This window comes from Rhinopithecus bieti, unplaced genomic scaffold, assembly GCF_001698545.2.
Source record: "Rhinopithecus bieti isolate Rb0 unplaced genomic scaffold, ASM169854v2 scaffold_20206, whole genome shotgun sequence".
NCBI lineage: Eukaryota > Metazoa > Chordata > Mammalia > Primates > Cercopithecidae > Rhinopithecus > Rhinopithecus bieti.
In genome coordinates this window covers 417306-437941 of record NW_016810187.1, presented here as the reverse complement: position 1 = coordinate 437941, position 20636 = coordinate 417306, and the positions used below count along the sequence as shown (strand labels likewise).

General features: G+C 37.8%; 1 protein-coding gene across 7 annotated transcripts in view; it reads right to left on the bottom strand.

Moving 5' to 3' along the window:
- Nucleotides 1-20397, bottom strand: part of GLRX2 (glutaredoxin 2) — a 37318-nt gene extending 16921 nt beyond the window's left edge. Inside the window, exons 1-5 of one of the 7 annotated variants that reach the window (XM_017891596.1) lie at nt 19494-20397; nt 15117-15180; nt 11533-11709; nt 10600-10711; nt 8269-8696 (exon numbers count right to left, since the gene is read on the bottom strand). In XM_017891596.1, coding sequence (XP_017747085.1) covers nt 8605-8696; nt 10600-10711; nt 11533-11709; nt 15117-15179 — 444 coding nt within the window. In that variant the 5' untranslated portion in view covers nt 15180; nt 19494-20397 and the 3' untranslated portion in view covers nt 8269-8604. Of the gene's footprint in view, nt 1-8268; nt 8697-10426; nt 10712-11532; nt 11710-15116; nt 15181-18370; nt 19104-19128; nt 19157-19194; nt 19459-19493 lie in introns of those variants that run through there. The other 6 variants (XM_017891597.1, XM_017891598.1, XM_017891599.1 and 3 more) reach the window with 6 other exon arrangements.
- Nucleotides 20398-20636: the final 239 nt, after the last annotated feature.

Sequence of the window (20636 nt, the reverse complement as noted above, 5' to 3'; positions counted from 1 at the left end):
GGAAAGGGGGACTTTAGTAGTCTGAGGATTTCTGTACATATTTTCTTCTGTTTTATGTGAAATTTGGGCTCTGGGAATAAGAAAATGTCCTTTTCAAATTTATTTAACATATTAATGCTGGTTGTGATACGAACCCATTCCTTCAAGGCAACTGGTATCAGTTTTTAAGTGTAATTTACCTGAGATATTTTTGTTCAGCAAAGCTCATCATAGCACCCCACCCCACTTCAGATATGCATTGCTTCTGATGTTGTTCACATCTTTAACCCTGTCAAGCATTGAACTGAATATATTAGCTACTTTTGACACATTAAAATATTATGTTCAGATTGAATTTAAAGTTTAAAGAAACTAATAGAATCACGTAATAGTGAATTCTTTAAGTAAACCCAAGATCTTTAAAATTGTAACATGATCATTTTATTTCTAATAGAAATGTTAAATAGAATATAGTACAAAAATGCATTACCTTCAGTTGTGTACTATTTCCATAATACTTTTAGACAGATATATCTATGAGTTAATATTAAATCCATCAAGGATACAAGATTGGATGGATAAGACCTTTCTGAAGTATTTAGGTAGGTCTAATTAAATGGACTAGGGTAACATTTAAGAAAGAAAGGATAAGTAGGAGAAGCTACCACAGAAGGTAGCTTTTCAAATCATGGCACATTAGAGCTGGAAGAAACCTTAGAAACCTAAAAGCAAATTTTAAAATTTTTGTTAGAGAGCTGAAGTCCAAGACAAGAGTGTGATTTTGAAGTACTATAACCTAGACATCTTGGTCTCTTCATTCCTGTGCCAGAATTTATTTCCCCACAACATGGGAACACATGGTCTCAGAAGAGTAGAGGATAAAATAAAATTATTTAAGACTTTTACCTTATTGGGTTATTAGGAAATAATGTATATACATGATTGCTTTAGGAGTAGAGAAACAGAATGGGAACATGTATAATTTTGTACTTCATAGGAATCCTCAAGCACAATTAACCTGTGTTGCTATATATATCCACATACATAGAGAAAAAACAAAAAGTTTACCTCATTATAAATAAAATGTACTGAAGTGATAAGTTTTTTATTTCCTGAGTTACTTTTAGGATTACTGTTAAATTAATATTTGGGAAAACACTGCTTTTAAAAACAATCCTACAAGAATAAACAAACTTTATTTCCTAGGTAGTATGTAAATAGTTCCAGGATATAGTTGTAATTAGTAAAACAAAAACTAATCTTATAATCCCACCCTTTATTAAAGTTCTTGGAAATTCCATTTATTAATACTTATATTATTAGTAACCTATTTTATGAGAGTGTTAGTGAAGCAACATGCTAGTGAATGGAATTGTTACCCTTTGGAACCTCCTTTGCTTTATCTAACTTACTGTGTGACTGTAGACAACCAATTTAACCTAAGTGATTTGAATTTTTTATCCTTAAAAAGTAACATATCTGTGCTTGGATCATAGAAAATCAGTGATTTAATATTTACATAAAAATTGAAACTGAAGAGGGCTTGCAATACAAGTTAGAATCTTTTTTTTTTTTTTTTTTTTTTTTTTTTTTGTTTAAAACATCCTTGTTAATAGGGTAATGTATTTGAACTAAAATGTTTAGAAAACTAATAGCCTGGCTCAAACAGGCCTATACACAGTGTTTTAAAACATTCCTGTTCAAAGGTGGAAAATTTAGAAGAAAATTTTCACAGCTAAAGTATTACCCAAAAGTCACTGCTCTCTACTGAAGAGGGAGAAAAAATATATTCCAACTCTAAGATCTTCTTGGATAGACCTAGTAAAACAAGCTTATACTCTTAAGTGAGGAAATGGTGTGAACAAACTTTTTTTTTTTTTTTTTGAGACAGGCTATCCCTCTGTCACCCAGGCTGGAATGGCATGATCACGGCTCACTGCACCCTTGACCTCCCAAGCTCAAGTGATCCTCCCAAGTAGCCAGGAACACAGGCATGCACTGCACTACCATGCCAGCCTTTTTTTTTTTTAATTCTTGTAGAGACAAGGTCTCACTATGTTGCCCAGGCTGGTGTCGAACTCCTGGGCTCAAGGGGTCTTCCTGCCTTGGCCTCCCAAAGTGCTGGGATTAGAGGCATGAGCCACTGCACCCAGCCAACAAACATTCTCTTAATCTTTTAAAGTAACCAGTAAATCTACAAATAGTAAAGTACTATTTTCATCAGGGATTTTTTTTTTTCTTATTTTTTAGATTTTACAGAAACAATGTGAAATTGTTTTGGAAAGATAAGGTAGAATTCTTGAATAAATTTGAACGTCTCACAGTTAAGTGAGAAACACCTTTAAAAGCACAGTAAAGCTACACCTGAACAATAACTAAAGGCTAAATCATTGTAATGTTTTGTTGGACTTATTTTAACTTGACCTATTGTAGCCACAAATAACAAATTTCTTGGTAACTGATGCTATTACAGTAGGTAATCAAAAATGAAAAATTCTAGTCTTACATACTAGTTTTGGGGTGTTAAGGCACTATCCCCTCTGGAGAAATGTCCTACAGCATCAATGTAAACATGCATAAGAAAGAATTTGAAAAAAAATGACATGTTAATCGATGAAATTAGTTGTATTTACTGTTTGGATTTTATTTAGTGTTTCCTTGATGTCTGTTTCCTCATCTCTTATTTGTTGGAAGATGACTTATCTACCTCTTTTTTTTCTTTTAAAATTCCTTTCTTACATTTCTGTCCCCTTTTTCTAGTCGTTCTCTATCTGGATAATAAAATGAATGACAGGAAAGTCACCCACATATAGTTTGGGATGAGCCTTTTGCAGATTGCTTTTTGTTTCATACAAGTATAAGATCATATTTTCTTTTTCAACTTAGTACTAGGCAGGCTTCTTGGAACAATCAGTAGATTGATACAGTCTCTCCCCAAATCAAATTATATTGTATATCTTTTATATTAGATGTTTGCAGAAATTCTGTGGCCTTTAAGATCAGTTATTCAGCCTTTGTAATTATGTTATCTAGCTATGTTGAAAAGATAAGTGCTTACTATATAAGCACTCTTTGAAAAATAATTAACTGATTACTCTTTCAGAAAACAGCAGGTGTCTCAATGCTTTTATTTCCATAATTATAAAGACCACTGTCAAAATCTTTGGTTTACTAAGTATTTCACTGAGCATATATACATTGCTTGTGGCATAAAAAGTCTTGTAAATAACTTATTCACATTTGGCTTTTTTTTAGTTCATACATTTTTTATTTGCTTTTTTGAAAATTATGAAGTTAAAATTCTAAGGTAGTATTTTTCATGTATAAAACTAATAATGCAGTTTAGCATACTGTTTGAATAAAATTATAATAAATGGCACAATTCCTTAAACCCTGAAAATACCAAGTTATATTGGAAAGTAGTAGAAACAAACTAGTGGAGAACATCTTAGAAAATTCTATTGTGGAAATAAAGATGATTATTTTCAGTCAGAATGAATTTATATATACAACAAAAATATACAAAAGCTAATTTTCTCATCCTAAAAGATTTTCCCTTTGCTTCTATTTTATTTAGCCCTGCCATGCACCACATTAATTTTATGAACATAAATGATATTTAACTTTTCTTTTTTGAGACACAGTCTCACTCCATCACCAGGCTGGAGTGAGGTGGTGGGATCTCAGCTCACTGCAACCTCCACTTCCTAGGTTCAAGCAATTCTGCCTCAGCCCCTCAGGTAGTTGGGATTACAGGCGCGCACCACCATGCCCAGCTAGTTTTTGTATTTTTAGTAGAGACAGGGTTTCACCATGTTGGTCAGGCTGGTCTCAATCATGTGACCTCGTGATCTGTCTGCCTCAGCCTCCCAAAATGCTGGGATTACAGGCGTGAACAGGCGTGAGCCACCGCACCTGGCCACCTTTTCATTTTAAATTGTTTAAATTTATGCACTGTTAGACATCAGAATCTGTGCTTGAACAAAGGAAATAGTAAATTAGCTACATGTCTGCTGGTTTCACTCGGATATGGATATGGATATGTGGATAAAGATAGTGAATGAAATTAAAACCTTGGTATTTTAAATATTACCAGATATAAATGATGGAATGTTATATCAACAAACATTGAAACTTGGCTTTATTTGTAACGTAAACTATATAGAATCCATACATAGCCAAATTAGATTTAAAATATACAATTAATGAATGGTACTCATAGTGTTTTTGTTGCACTGTTACTCTGAATATGGACTCTCTATATTTGGTATGGCATGACTAGGCATAACTTTTGTAATGTATTTCAGTTGTATGTTTTTCCTTTTATTGCCAGCTTCTGATAATGAAATTTTCCAAAGGGATGAGATATAAGAATCATCTTTTATAAAAACCAGTGGGGAGTTGGGTATTACAATCTAGTTCTAAACTGTCCATTTGCTTTATAAAAAGGCTTTGATTTCTATAACTGACCATCTGATGAATATTTAAATTACACAGAATAATGTCTACATAGAATAAACTTAAGTATTCAAGAGCCTTAAAGTGAAAAAATGAACCTTTTGACTGCCTTAAAATATGACTTACTCTGTAATTCAGGCATACTAGTTACTTTCCTTGGGATCTGTTTAATGCCTTAATAGTGTTCTAATGTTTCTGAAGTACAGAACTCAAAGGGTCTTTTAGAGCTTTTAATTTTACATAGTGAATGGAAATTTAAGTATTAAGTTTTAAAACCTGATTGTACATTAGTAATTTAAACATCCAATAACTGGAAAATCTAGGTACATTGATGTGTTATATACATGACTGTTAACATCAGTAATATTTTTTGATAAAGTTTTTTATTGTTTTGTATAACAAGTTATCCAACAAGTTGGACTTTATAACATGACATCCTAGGACCAAGTTGCATATTTAACACTGAATGAAAATGCAGTTGTACAGTTCCAAAAATAATTTTTTAAGGGGATTTTTCAAGACAAAAGGCAAATATTTTGTTTCAAACCTAGAAGCAAATTCATTCCAAGAACTGAATATAGTAGTAAAACATAAAGACTATTGCAATAAAAAGTTTCCAGGCCAGTGACTTGTTTAATTACATTCACATTTTTACATTCACTTTGCCTTTCAAAGCAGGAGTATTTTATAAAACTGAAAGAATACTTTAAATTGTCAAGCTGGTGCTTAACGGTATATGTAAAATGTAAGTTTATTTCATTTCCAAGGAAAGGACCCTGAAGGGAGGGGACAGGGAGCTTCCTAAGTCTGTTGATAAACTAACTGATGCTTTGTCAAGTCTTCCAAGTTTTCACTGTAAATAATACACCTAACAATGTAATTTTGCTGTTTTCTAATAGGGAATGAATGAATATATTAATGTATTACATTTCTTTCATGATAAAACAGTTTTCACCAATACTGTGAAATCCTTTCTCTCTTTTCTAGCCTTGCAAAATACCCTACTAAATAAATCATTTTAGACATGGAGTGCAGGTGGACACTGTGTGAACTGTTGCTGGTCAGTTATTGTAGAAATTGATAGATGTACCAAATAAACTCTATGCACATTAAATAAGTGTCTTTCTATTTCTTTCAAGATATGAATTTTAAGGTTATAATATGCCTTATAAAACCTAAAGCCTTTAGTAATCTTTTGTATTTGAACAAGGTAAAATTTAAGTTTTGATAATTAATGTTGACCTTTTAATGTATCTAATTTTATGTAAGTATTAAAGTATATGAATTTAAAGATTCTTTACCCATGGAATTCAATTATAACAAAATGATTAGATTTAATGAAAACAAATTATTTAAAGTTTTAAAATAGGATTCTTTTGTGAAAAAAATCTACTCAAAATTGCCTTTGGCAAAAGTTATCATCCAAACACAGGAAGTCAACTATGCAAATAAAAACATTGTTTCAGTGCCAATTTGCAGAAATTTTTCTCTCAATTCCCATAAAAATTTTCTGAAAAGTTCTAAGATCTAAACTGTAAGTAACTGAAAGCAAGTTACATCAGAATATACTCACCAAAACTTCAAAAAATTTGGTTGATTTTACAGAAATCTACTTATAAAAGATGAAGTCAACAGTTGTACAAGAAGGATCACAAATTATATTTATAGATACCAGATTTAATAAATTTTAACAATATTAAACCTTATCAAGAAAACTTGACTTTAAAAGATGTTCAAAAGGTAATTTTAATTAGTATACTAACAGTAAAATCCAGGTACAGAAAATCCCTTTTTTTCTTCAAAAGCTTTTCTACAGATATTTTGGCAATTAAAATGTAAATTGATTATCTAGTGGATAAAGTGGGAAAGTTTTTAATATAAAATATAAAAAAATATAGTTTTATAAAAAAATAGTTTTTTATATTAATGAAGTCCAGTAAACAGCTCATATTTCAGATCTTAAAGGGCCGGGCATTGTGGCTTACACCTGTAATCATAGCACTTTAGGAGGCCAAGGCAAGAGGACTGCTTAAGCCCAGGAGTTCAAAACTGTAAATAAAGTTATAAATATGGGGATCTTGCTGGGCAACACAGTAAGACCCCCATATTTACAAAAAACTAAAAAGAATTAGTTGAGCATGGTGGCATGTGCCTGTAACCCTAGCTATTCAGAAGGCTACGGTAGGAGGATCACTTCAGCCCAGGAGTTTGAGACTGCAGTGGGCCATGATAGAGTCACTTCACTCCATCCTGGGCTACAGAGGTAGACCCTGTCTCAAAAAATGTAAATAAAAAACATAAAAATGAGGACTGAGGAAAAAAGTTAGAAGTTAGTCACCATTCTCTTACTTTTATCCAGCTGTAAGGTATGGAAAGGCAGAAGAAATGGAAATCAATATCCAAGACAACATGAAATCCCAGAGGCTTCCCCTGCTCCCTAAATTCTTGGCTGGGTACAGGTAGGAATCTTGGAAAACCCTGATGGGTCCACAACAAAACACACACATACCCGAGCCATTGTGATTAATAATAGCCATTATGTATTGTCCATTAAAAACCACTCTGAATGATTTACATATATTATCTCCCTTTCTCAAAAAATAAACCCTAAAGGAAAGTACTATTACCTACATTTTATAAGAAACTTGAAGTTCTGAGAGGTTAAGTCACCTACCTAATGGTTACACCTTTAGTGATGTGAACACTTGTCTATCTTGACAAATCATCAGCTATGCTCTGAAAGTATGTTACGAATATTTTTTTTAACTGAAGGTTTAGTGGTGTTATGCTGTGATCTCCCATCTAAATCCTTCTCCCTTAACCCCTAGCTTTGTAACCAGCCTGTTGCATACAGTTAAAACTAAAGTTGTTGGTGTTCCACGATTGGCACTGTCAGTAAGGGAGCTGCTGGCTTCGGTGCTTCCCTACATCCTTGGATTCTGCTCCTGGTTTTGTTTTCCTCTTGGAGAGTCCCTATACTTTTTAAAACCTGCTAAGCCTTGCATTTTTAAAAATGTATTATTGTGTCCAATATTTTAAACGTTTTAGAGTGGCAAGTTTTTTGTTATTGTTTTGGGTTTTTTTCCAAAGATATTTAATGTGCCATATGGCAAAAAGGTCAGATTTCTTGTATTTTATTTCATCCCTTAGCGTTTAACAAATAGGAGAAATCTGCTTCCTTTTTGATGCAGTGCTAAACCCTCCAAAGTAAAAATCTTTTATTAGTCAATGAGTTTAAGTTCAGAAGACTTAAGAGGCAGGTATTAGTAGGGTTTATTTCTTCCATTTTAAATAAAGCCATACTGAGAATCAGATATCATATTACCTTCAGTAGAGTTTTTGAGGCTTTTGATGATAAGGCTTCTCTCCCTAATGTTGAATTCTTTCAAGATCTGAACACAGTCAAGAACCAACCACCAGTCGCCTCTCACCCTATGTCCTACCAGTCTAGGAAGAGTTGATAAAAGATGTTTCTTCACAAGCCAGGCGCAGTGGCGCATGCCTGTAATCCTAGCACTTTGGGAGGCCAAGGCAGATGGACTGCCTGAGCTCAGGAGTTTGAGACCAGCCTGGCCTACATGGTGAAATCCCGGCTGTACTAAAAATTTTAAAAATCAGCCGAGTGTGGTGGTGCTCGCCTGTAGTCCCAGCTCCGAGTGTGGTGGTACTCGCCTGTAGTCCCAGCTACTCAGGAGGCTGAGGCATGAGAATCGCTTGTACCCAGGAAGTGGAGGTTGCAGTGAGCTGAGATCGTGCCACTGCACTCCAGTCTGGGCAACAGAAAGAGACTGTTTCAATAAAAAAAAAAAAAAAAAAAAAAAAAGCTAAAGGTAAAGATGTTCTTCACAGTCAAGCACTGGTGTTTCTATACCTTGAAGTAACTTGCCTCTACCCTTAATATCTAATATGATGAACAATTATAACACAATTTACCTTTCTCAGGTAATAGACTTCCTCAACTCTCTAACAAGATTTTTTTAAGAATCCCCAAAAGCCTGAATCTAACAAAGATTTTACAACATAGCAAAAACTTTCTTATGACATAATGCGAAATAAAGAACTAAAGACATTCCACTCTTTGTTCCATTCTAGTGCTATAACCTAAATTATCACAAGGGAATGAAATTCTTGTCTAAATTCTTGATCAAGAGGTCTCCTAATGGCAGTTTAAATCCAGGTAAGAAGCATCATTGATGGCAAAAGGCCAAGGAAGCCATCAGCTGTATTCTTCAGGACTGTTCCAGATTCACTGGTCCATCCTAACAGAAACCAGAAGCACTTTTGAAATCCATTTTTCTTCTACCTCTGATGAAGGGTTTTTTCTTCTCAGCATCTGGTAATCTGTCCCAACTGACTCTGTGAGATCAACTAGGAAAATGCTTTGTATAGTAGGCACTTTAAAAATTCTCATTGATACGAAGCTGGAAAGATGATTTCACTAATGAAGTACTGAACGTCTTCAATTATTGTAAAATAAGACTTCCTATAGAATAAATCTTGTTTACTAAGTTTAGCTGAATTGAAATCAGTTTGAATAGTATTCCCAGTATTGAACACATTAAGTGTTCAAAGGCTCTTGGAAATTGAGTTAAATTGTGAGGTGGAGAGTTCTGCTTTCCAGAATTTATATATATATATAAATATGTATTAAAATACATATAAGGCCGGGTGCAGTGGCTCACCCCTGTAATCCCAGCACTTTGGGAAGCCGAGGCAGGTGGATCATGAGGTCAGGAGTTTGAGACCAGCCTGGCCAAGATGGTAAAACTCCGTTTCTACTAAAACACAAAAAGCTGGGTGCACTGGCGGGTACCTGTAATCCCAGCTACTTGGGATGCTGAGGAAGGAGAATCGCTTGAACCCAGGAGGCGGAGTCTGCAGTGAGCCGAGATCGCGCCATTGCACTGTAGCCTGGGCAACAGAGCAAGACTCCATCTCAAAATAAATAAATAAATAAAATACACATAAATTCTGGAAAGCAGAACTCTCCACCTCACAATCTAATTCAAGTACATTTAATATAAAAAATGTATATGTGTATATATATATGAAATGTACTTGAGTTAGATTATGAGGTGGAGATCTCATAAATTATGAGTTGATCTCACAGAGTCACTTGGAGCTTTCCAAAAAAAATATATATATATGTGTGGGGGTGGGTGGGTATATACATAAAACCTCAAAATTTATATTTATAATATATATAATTATATATATTATTGTATTATAAATATATATATATTATAAATACATTATAATATATATGACCTCAAACTCCTGGGCTCAAGAGATCCTCCTGCCTCAGCCTCCTGAGTAGCTAGGACTCCAGGCATGTGCCATCACAACAAGCTAATTTTTGTTTATTTTTTGTAAATATGGGGTTCTTGCTATGTAGACCAGGCTGATCTCGAACTCCTGAGTGCAGGTGATCCTTGCACCTCGGCCTCCCTAAGTGCTAGAATCACAGGCGTGAGCCTATCATCCCATGCCGACTGAAGTACATTTCTATACTGTTTCAAAAGTTCATCCTCATACAATGCTGAAATATCTCCTTTTAATTTCTGCCCATAGGTATAGTTTTGTTCCCTGGAACTATTAAGTCATTAAATGAGTAATTTAGTTTCTCTAAGATAAATTTCATTCCATGCTAAAAATTTAATATACTTCTATTACTCTACAAGTACAAAGTGTGAAGGCTTTTCACAATATCGTATAAGATATTCCTGCCTAGTTCACAAGTGTATCAGCAAAAGCCTTAAATTTCAAAGAGAAATCACACATCAGTCCTTATCACTTAAAAACTATTGTAGATAAAGAGTTAACTCCTGAATAGGAAATAAAGAATTCCAAATGCTTACCTTCTAGCTCTTGGCTGTAAAATTCATACATAAATTCCTAAGAAAATACATTCTTTCCTTATCTTGATACAACTCCAACCTTTCATTTTTTAAATACCATCCCATTTTCTCAAGAATTGGCAAGTGGGAAGAAGACGTTTCCACTGCAATTTATTGTTCATTATTTTTACATCTTCATGAAGACAATGCATGTATTTAAAACATCCTCAAACATTTAAAAGACATTATTGGGCATTACCACTTTAACTGACACTGTACTAGCAAACTTATTAGTATAAACATCACTGAAATTCTTTCCTCTTACTTTTTTTTAAATAACACTGATGAACCAGTGGGAGCAATTTTCCTTCTTTGTGAAGCCTATGAGTGTCAGTTGCACCTCCAATAAAAGTACCATTGACAAATATTCTTGGAACCTGTTGTACAAACAAAAGAAGAATTAGGCTTCACTCTAATGTCAGAACTAAGATTTCACATAATAATAGACATTTGAACTCCGGGTACTTTTATGAGCCTGGCACCACAAAGCTCTTTCACAAATTAAATATTAAAATCTTAATCTTTTGAGGTAGGTATTATTTTTAGCCCTATTTTGGAGGAAAATGAGGCACAGGAACTTGTGCAAAATCACAATGATGGTAAAAGACTGCGATTCAAATCCAAAACAATCTGATTCTAAAACCCTTCTTCCTAATCACCATGGTATGTAAAAGATAAACTAAAGCAGATAAACTAATAATATTTAGTTATTTTCTTACATTTGTTTACTGAAGGGAAAGAGTGCACTATAAACTTCTTTCAATAAACTTGAAAGTGGCAACACTGTACATTTTTCTGATTATGCATATTATGGAAAAATCCAAATTTCAAGAATCTAAAAACATGGAGCACTAAAGCACTCCTATTAGAAAAGTGATTGAAGACCAACCCCTGTATTGCCCAGGTAAAGGGAGGAAGAATACTTTTATCTTGCAAAGAGCTCCAAGAGGAACTCAAAGATCCACAGACAAGCACTCATAGTAACACTACTCATCAACCCCAATCAAAACACACACACAGAATAAAAATAAATCAACTCTGCTGTTTCCTATTCTAAGAATCTGGTTCCTAGATCTGCAGCTGCTTTTTCTATCCTCAGAGAATGTCTGGCTCATTTTCCAAACACAAGGGTCTAGGCTCTGGGTGATTCGGTTTACAACCTATTAAAGAGGAACAGCACCACAGAGGATATACTCACAGTTCTTTCACCAGTCATTTTGTAAAGAGCATCTTGGAACTGGTTTCCATATTCAAGCAGGTCCAATTCCACCACTTTATAGTTAACATTCATGTCATGGAAAAGCTTTTTTGCCATTGTACAGTAAGAACAGGATGTTTTTGAGAAAATCACCACACAATTATCAGAAATTGTTTCCTGAAATAAAACCACAAAAAATCACTTTAATTCTAGACATTACCATTTGGAAAGAAATTAGGATATAATGGAAAGGGTATGGATTTTGGTCTCATGATTCCGGGCTCAAACTAAGCATCATCTATTTTTTCTCATCTGCAGATTAAGGATATTTTTCATTTCAAAGCAACGTTATTAGGAAAAAAGATGTAATAAAAAGTGCCTGGCATACAGCAATAACAATAAATAATAATCACAGCCAATTCATATACAGCAACCATTTCTGTGTGCCAGGTACTATTCTCAATACTTTTATCTTCACTGGGTTATTTAAACCTCACTACAATCCTAAGGTGGGTCCTATTATTGTCCCCACTACACAGATGAGGAAAGTGAGGTACAGATAAAGATCAACAATTTGTTCATGGTTCTCAGCTAATAGGTGGAAGAGCTGGGATTAGACCCAGGCATATCTGGCTCTACAGTGCAGATATTTAATCTCCATTATACTCCTTTTTCAGCTGGATGCAGTGGCTCATACCTGTAATCCCAGCACTGGGGGAGGTTGAGGTGGGCAGATCACTTGATGTCAGGAGTTCGAGACCAGCCTGGCCAAAATGGTGAAACCCCATCTCTACCAAAAACACAAAAGTTGCCGGGCATGGTGGCACATGCTTGTTAACCCAGCTACTCGGGAGGCTGAGGCAGGAGAATCACTGGAACCAGGGAGGTGGTTCCAGTGATTCTCCAGCCTGAGGAACACAGTAAGTGGACTCTGTCTCAAAAAAAAAAACAAAACAAAACCAAACCAAACCAAAACACCCAAAACATTATACTTCTTTTCTGTTTTTTTTCTTTTCTTTCTTTTTTTTTTTGAGACAAAGTCTCACTATGTCCCCCAGGCTGGAGTTCAGTGGCGAGATCTCGGCTCACTGCAACCTGCGCCTCCTGGGTTCAAGTGATTCTCAAACCTCAGCCTCCTGAGTAGCTAGGATTATAGGCACCTGCCACCAAGGCCAGTTAATTTTTGTATTTTTAGTAGAGACAGGGTTTCACCATGTTGGCCAGGCTGGTCTCAAACTGCTGACCTCAGGTGATCCACCCGCCTCAGCCTTCCTAAGTGCTGGGATTACAGGTGTGAGCCACTGCACCCGGCCCCAAAACATACTTCTTTTCAAATGTTCAGTAGGTATTCAGGAGTTAACTCCTGACGTTCTATTCTATAACTTTCAATGGTAAGGAATGGTATACGATTTCTTCTTAAAATGTAAGGCTTACGCCTCTGCTTCTATCCCTTCCTATATACCTTTATAGTACAAAAGCTGTCATTACTCTCTTGATAAGGTATTCTCATACTCTTAATTCAGGAAAAACTACTTCCAGAAATGCTGATTCAATGAGTTTGAAGTAGAAGTTGAAAACTGTATTTTTTTAAAGCTCTCCATATAATTACGATATCAGCCTGGTTTGAAAACTACCTCCAGGCCTTTACCACAATGGCTATGAGACTCTGCTATGCATCTACACAGCCTATGAAGTTTTTGTTTTTGTTTTTTGTTTCTAAACATATGAATGCCTGGGTCCTTCAAAAGATTTTGAATGAATAGATTTAGCACCCAGACATTTGTCTAGGTTTTGTTTGTTTGTTTTTTGAGACAACAGTCTCACTCTGTCATCCAGGCTGGAGTACAATGGCACGATCGCAGCTCACTGCAGCCTTAACCTCATGAGCTCAGGTGATTCTCCCACCTCAGCCTGCCAAGTGTTTGGGACTACAGACATGTGTCATCACACCTGGATATTTTTTGTAGAGACAGGGTTTCGCCTTGTTGCCCAAGCTGGTGTTGAACTCCTAGGCTCAAGTAATCTACCTGCCTCGGCCTTCCGAAGTGCTGGGATTACAGACATGAGCCACTGTGCCTGCCCTGTCTAGTTTGTTCTTTTGTGGTGGATCATAAGCAGCACCTTTAAGATGAAGGCCAAAAACCAGAAAGTATAAGACCCATGCTTCAGAAGTTATACCCACTCTTGGGTGTCAGAAAGGCCCTGAATTTTAGTGCAGGCAAGTTGGTCTATTTTTAGGCTTCTCTTGTGTTTACTAATAATATTTAGTATAAAAGTCTATCCTAGGGAGGGCCTGCCATACCAGAGATGTATTAATGAATCCATCTTACGGAGGACAAAACCAAGGCTGAGTGGTTTGCAATACTGGGATTTGACTCAACCTTGTTACAACACCAAAGCCAGTGCTCTTCCCTGCACCATGCTGCCTCAGGTTACAGACACGCTGACACCATTGTGTAGGGAGAGATGAGCTTCCAGGGCTCTGACATATATTAGACATGGTTGAAGAGATTCCAAAGTGAGCTGAAACTAAAGACGACAGCGTTAGGGTTTCTAGAACCCTCTTCCCACTTTTTCTCAAGCTCACCCTTACTGTATATTCCATGATGTTGTAATTTTGCTTTAAAACAGGCAATTTGGGCCAGGCATGGTGGCTCATGCTTGTAATCCCAGCACTTTGGGAGGCTGAGGCAGGTAGACTGCTTGAAGTCAGGAGTTCAAGACCAGTCTGGCCAACATGGTGAAACCCCATCTCTACTAAAACACAAAAATAAGTTGGGTATGGTGGCGGGCGCCTGTAATCCCAGCTACTAGGGAGGCTGAGGCAGGAAAATTGCTTGAACCCAGGAGGCAGAGGTTGCAATGAGCTGAGATCGTGCCACTGCACTCCAGCTTGGGCAACAGAGTGAGACTCTGCCTCAAAACAAAACAAAACAAAAAAGCAATTCCCTCACAGTTATAGCCAATAGCCAGGAGTTTAGCCAAATCAACTAAAGGCAGAAATTTTTTTGTTTTGTTTTTGGTAGTAGTGAGTGGTAAGCAAGAGAGAAAAAATGGATATATCTTGTAGGTTGCAAGGGAAGAAAAATATACACGTAAGGGAGATTTTCTAAGGCAGAATTAATGAAGCTTCTCAGTAAAAGAAAGAGGAAAAGAAGTCCTATCCCTGAGAGGATGGTTTATGGAGTAACTACTGCATAGTAGGTTCTGTACTAACAAAGAAAACTGTTAAACTGCTGCCCAGGCCAAAATCAAATAGGATCCCCAGCTAAGGGCAGCTTGACTGGTATCAACACTGGATCTCAAGTGGGTATGATGAAAAGGAGCAGCCAACCTCATTATCCAACTTAGACGGAGTGAAGACTTCATTAAAAATAAATCTCATACATTTTAATTACCAAAATGATCTAGGACTTCTTAGTCACAAGGATGATTTTCATAGCAGACTTTTAAATAAATATGAACTTCTTAATTCATTTGCTGAACTATCTCAAGTTTGGATACTGAATAAGCATATTAAATACGTAGGGGACAATTCTTTCTCTATAGAGGAAAGTTCTTCAATCATCTCCCACATCACTCACTTGGATCTGGTTCACAGGCGACGTTGCTAAATTCTCCAAAGATGATGATGTGTTGCTCTCCATTCTAAAGGGAATTTAAAAGAACAATGTAGTTTATTAAACATTAAAGATAATTTATCACGAGTTGTATTTGAAAAAAAACTTACAAACATAGCCAAACTTACAAAATAGAAAAAAATGTTTACTTATTATCAATATAAAATGTCAATTTACAAAGTGTTTGTTTCACCAAAACCAAAAAGGTCTGTGTGCTTATGTAACTAGCTTCCCAACATCCTTAATTATTTGATAAAATCATATTTACTGTGCTTAAAGCTTGACACACTCTTATTTATAACTGGCAAATTTCAAATATTCATCCTACGCCGTGTGACCTGACCATTGGTTTAAAAATATAGTTTCTACTTTCTTAGTAAAACATGCCAAAATTCTAGGAACACACTGTGAAGCAGGGAACCTTCAAAGATTTTTGAGGAAGCTATGGTATCTCAACCGCAATGGGCCATAGCTCCAAATTTTCTAGTGTGCAAAGTGGAAACAATAATCACTGGCACCTCTCAAAGGACTTTGTGGAGATTAAATGAATTCATATGCAGAAAGCAGATAAGTGCCTTCCACATAGTAAATGCTCAATAATGTTTGACATTACTACTAGAATTTCCTGAATACAGGACCTCTCAGTATTTATTATCCAAAACCTGGCTATTGGGAGCTTGTAAAAGGAACACTCATTGTCAGCAAAATTATCACTAAAAAAAAAAAAAAAAAAAAAAAAAACTCAACCAGTTTATCGTCCTCAAATCTTTTTATCCCTGGAACTTTTCCTTCCCCATCCACTCATCTTTCTTGGTCAACCAGGCCCTATCGCACTGTTGGAACAATATCAAACACCATGATGCAAACTAACTGCAGAGTAAAATTACAAATCTTACAACAGGATTATGAGATATAATAGATGTTTCAAAAGAGAGTTACTCGAATATCTAAAGGATAAGAGAATTTTTGAAACTTCAGATATGTAAAAAACTGTTATCCTTATGATTATGTTATAAAACTCAAATGTTCTGCCTTCAAATCAATACTGTATTCATGGGGGGTGCATTTAAAATTTAAATGTTCTTAAATATAAAGGTAAAGCTACTTTTATGTTTTAATTTTGCAAAAGTCCCAAGCAAAATTTTTTAAACTGGATAGCATGAAATATTAGTCTTTTTTTTGAGATGCAGTCTCACTCTGTCACGCAGCCTGCAGTGCAGCAGCGTGATCTTGGCTCACTGCAACCTCCACTTCCCGGGTTCAAGCGATTCTCCTGCCTCAGATTCCCGAGCCACTGGGACTACAAGCGTTTACCACCACACCTGGCTAATTTTTTGTATTTTTAGTAGAGATGGGGTTTCACCATGTTGACCAGGCTGGTCTCGAACTCCTGACCTCAGATGATCCACCTACCTTGGCTTCCCAAAGTGCTGGGATTACAGGTATAAGCCACCGCGCCTGGCCTGAAAAATTAGTCTTATTTTAAGTGAATCCACTCTAAATAGCTTTTTCCAGTACATCTTATCCTTGGATAATGAACATCTGCCCTACACAGTAGTCTCCCCTTATCCACGGTTTCAGTTATCCAGGGTCAGCTATGGTCCAAAAACATTACACGGAAAATTTCAGAAGAAAATAGTTGGTAAGTTTTAAGTTCTAAGTAGCATGATGAAATCTTGAGCCATCTAGCTTCCTCCTACCCAGGGTATGAATCCTCCCTTTGTCCAGCATATGGACCCTGTATAAGTTCCCCACCCTTTAGTCAACAGCTGTCTTGGTGACCAGATCGACTGTCACAGTGTGGCGATGCTTGTGTCCAAGTAACACTTATTTTACTTAATAATGGCTCCAACAAGAGTGAAACTCCATCTTTAATAATAATAATAATAATGGCCCCAAACCACTATCGTAGTGATGCTGGCAATTCAGGTGTGTCAGAGAGAAGCTCTAAAGTGCTTTCTTTAAGTGAAAAGGTGAAAGTTCTCCACTTAATACGAAAAAAAAAAAAAATCGCATGCTGAGGTTACTAAGGTCTATGGTAAGAAAGGATCTTCTATCAGTGCAATTGTAAAGAAGTAAAAAAATTCCTGGTAGTTTTGATGTCACATCTCAAACTGCAAGTTACAGCCACAGGGTATAAGTGCTTAGTTAAGCCAGAAAAAGGTATTAAATTTGTGGAGACAAGAATAGAAAAAGTGTTCCAACTGACAGCAATGTGTTACACCAAAAAGCACTGGGCCTATAAGAAGATTCAGCAAGGGATTCCTTGAAATGAGCATTTTTTTTATTAAAGTGGTTGTTCTTTTATTATTGTTGTTAATCTCTTACTCTGCCTAATTTATAAATTAAGCTTTATCATAGGCATGCATGTATAGGAAAAATAGCATGTATAGGGTTCAGTACTATCCGAGGTTTTAGGCATCCACTGAGGGTCTTGAAACATGTCCATCACCGGTAAGGGGGAACTATTACGGTATCAGCATACCTAGAGTGAGGAAGCTACAGCAAACATCAGTTTGTTCAGTAATAACAAAGAAGAGTAAGAGATAGGAACTAAACATTGTAACATTATAACCTACCCAATGTTTACAATCTATTATTCCTTGCTTCCCAATAGATTAGCAAGGAACCCTTTAAAACAAACAAAAAGTCTTGTGCGCTTAACTCAGGAAGGAATTAGGGGCAGCGAGCTAGGAAGACTGCAGCCAACCTGAGAGGAGGGTGAAGCTTTAAGATAAAAGGAAGTTAAGTTCCTGAAGCCTAAACCAGAAAAGGTTAGGCAGCGCTGGCCTAGCCCTAAGGAAGACCATTGGTGGAATAAATCAGCAAGCTGTATTTGGTTTATCAACTAAGAAAGCAAGTCCTTTCATCTCAGGTCCAGCACTTAAAACTGTCATACCCAAACCATTTACTACACTACTACTGAAGGAACTCCAACTGAACATAAGAAAATGTTTTCTTGGATAGTGAGAGGAGGTAGGAGGTGCATTCTGAAATATTACCCCCTACCCTGCCAAATAAAAGTGTTTCTGGAAGGCACCCTTCCCCTTCAATTTCTGGTTGACCTTGGTAAAAACTGTCGCGAACTATGAATAGAAATACGCACGGGGGAAGTAAGTGCACAATAAACGTTTCGTTTCAACACGGATGAAGCACCTAGTCATGCCATATTTATGGAGTGCCTACTGTGTGCTAAGTAGGCAAGGTGCTATACTGACCCCAGGGATAGGCAGAAAAAAACACTGCAGGGCCTCAACGAGCTGTCAAATACTTAACAGCCTGTGATTAGCGCCTTCAGGAGGGGTGTCTAGCTTGGTCTGGAAAGCTAAACTTGAGGTTCCTGGAATCTTCCAAAACTGATAAAGTTCCCAGATTAAGTAGATAGGGAGACAGACTCTCTGGCCAAGTGCGCAGTGGCAGGCGCGGAGGTGCGAGCCTGCGGCACCGCCAGGGACTAGCCGCGCAGGCGTGGGCGGCACAGCCGCAGGTCCCTTCCGCCGCAGGTCCCTTCCACTGCAGGTCCCGAAGCCGCGGATATTCTGAACGACGAAGTGTAAGGCAGTCACAGCCTCTTTCCTAAAAGCTCTGGCCATTCAGCAGGAATCGCTGCCCTCACTTCCTGCAGTAGGGTGGCTAAGTTTAGCAAACAAGAATGCAGGACGCCCGGTTAAACTAGAATTGTAGACAAACACCAGAAAACTGTTCAGTTTTTCCTATGTCCAGTGCAGTATTTGGGACACACTTGGACTAAGAATCATTCGCTCTTTAAGTGAAATTCCAACTGATGGCGGCGTCTTGTATTTTTATCTAATAATTCACAGAGGATGGTCTAAACGAACATGAGTCAAACATTTTCAACAAGAGAGTCACAGGCTCCTGAAGTCAGCACAGCCGCGGAGGCACCCTTCTCTGCCCATCCCTCGAGCGTCTCAGCGTGTTATGACTCAGAGCCCACGCTCTAGCCCGCCTAGCCCACCTGGGGCCGGGACAGAGGGGCGCCTCCGCCCACCGCTCCCTCCAGATTCCCGCAAGGCCAGCGCACCACGCAGGGGCGCTCCTGCCTGCCGACCCCGTACCCAGAGGCCGCGGCGGCCGCAGCTCTTGCAGCTCCCGCAGCTCCCGCCGCCCTGTCAAGCCAGCCTGCCAAGCCGCTCCTGCTCCGAACCAGCCGCGTCCCCGCCAGCGCCGCGCGGTGCCAAAGCATGGTCAGAGCCCTGAACCGCAGCAAGCTCTACGGCCGGCCGGACGCCGCGGATCCCAGGAACCCGCCTCCTCCGGCCGGACCCCGCCTTGCCCCGCCCCATCCCGCCCCTTCGGGCTGCCAGCGCCGCCGCCGGTCACCTCTACTCTGCCGAGCGCGTCCTTCCAGGGCGGCCTCGAGCTTGGATTCTGGTGAGTGCCGCCCACATGTAAACATCCTTCAGAGGGGACAGGCGGCTGCCTTGCTTATCTCGAGAGTTCATCCAGGCCCCGCCTGTGGTTTCTTTTAGATTTAGGGACGCTCATAAAGGCTCCCAGGCACGTGGAAGCAGTGCATGAGGATGGCAGACATGCTGGGGAAACGGAGAAGGAAAAACATGACTATCCAAAAAAAGAATCAAAGTGGTGCCTCAGATGTTTCCAACTACCTGTTAGACAAGTTTTTGTGTGGATGAAATAAGAGCCTAAATATATCCTCTTATAATTAGGCAGTTGGTCGAGACCCAATATAAATTATGGGGATACTGGGGTTTACATCCATAATTAAAAGAAAAAATCCAATGTTGAAGGTTTACTCCAAAGAAGACAAAGATTATTTACCACCAGCTTAAGAAAAAAAAAAATTAGGAAACAAAAGAAATTAGCACAGAGATGTTTCATCATGGCTTTGAAAATGGGCGATTGCTGCTGACAGGGTTATCTAAGCCACTCAGTGATGGTAATAATAGCCTTTGTGCGTCACTATTTAAGGTTGGGGGTAAGTCTTTATTTACTGAGGACACTGAAATTCATCTTAAAGTCAAAGGTCAAATGGTACATCTAAAATTCTAAACAGTTGCTACAACAATCCAAACCTTTTTGGATTCTTCATGTTCAACTAAGTGTAAAATTCGTGTTACCAAAGTACAAAATAAGAACTTCTATTTCTGACAGTTCTTTTCCAACATTCAAATGGGCTATGTTTGATTACTTAAAAGGATGGAAGTTAGTTGCAAAAACAAATACTCCCGAAGGGTATGAATTCATTCTTTATAAAGACAAATTTGACTTTAAAAATTAAGGTTGTGGCCAGGAGCGATGGCTCACTCCTGTAATCCCAGCATTTTGGGAAGCGTAGGTGGGCCCATCACCTGAGGTTGGGAGTTCAAGACCAGCCCCTCCAACATGGAGAAACCCCCGTCTCTACTAAAAACACAAAATTAGCCAGGTGTGGTGGCGCATGCCTGTAATCCCAGCTACTCTGGAGGCTGAGGCAGGAGAATCGCTTGAACCCATGAGGCAGAG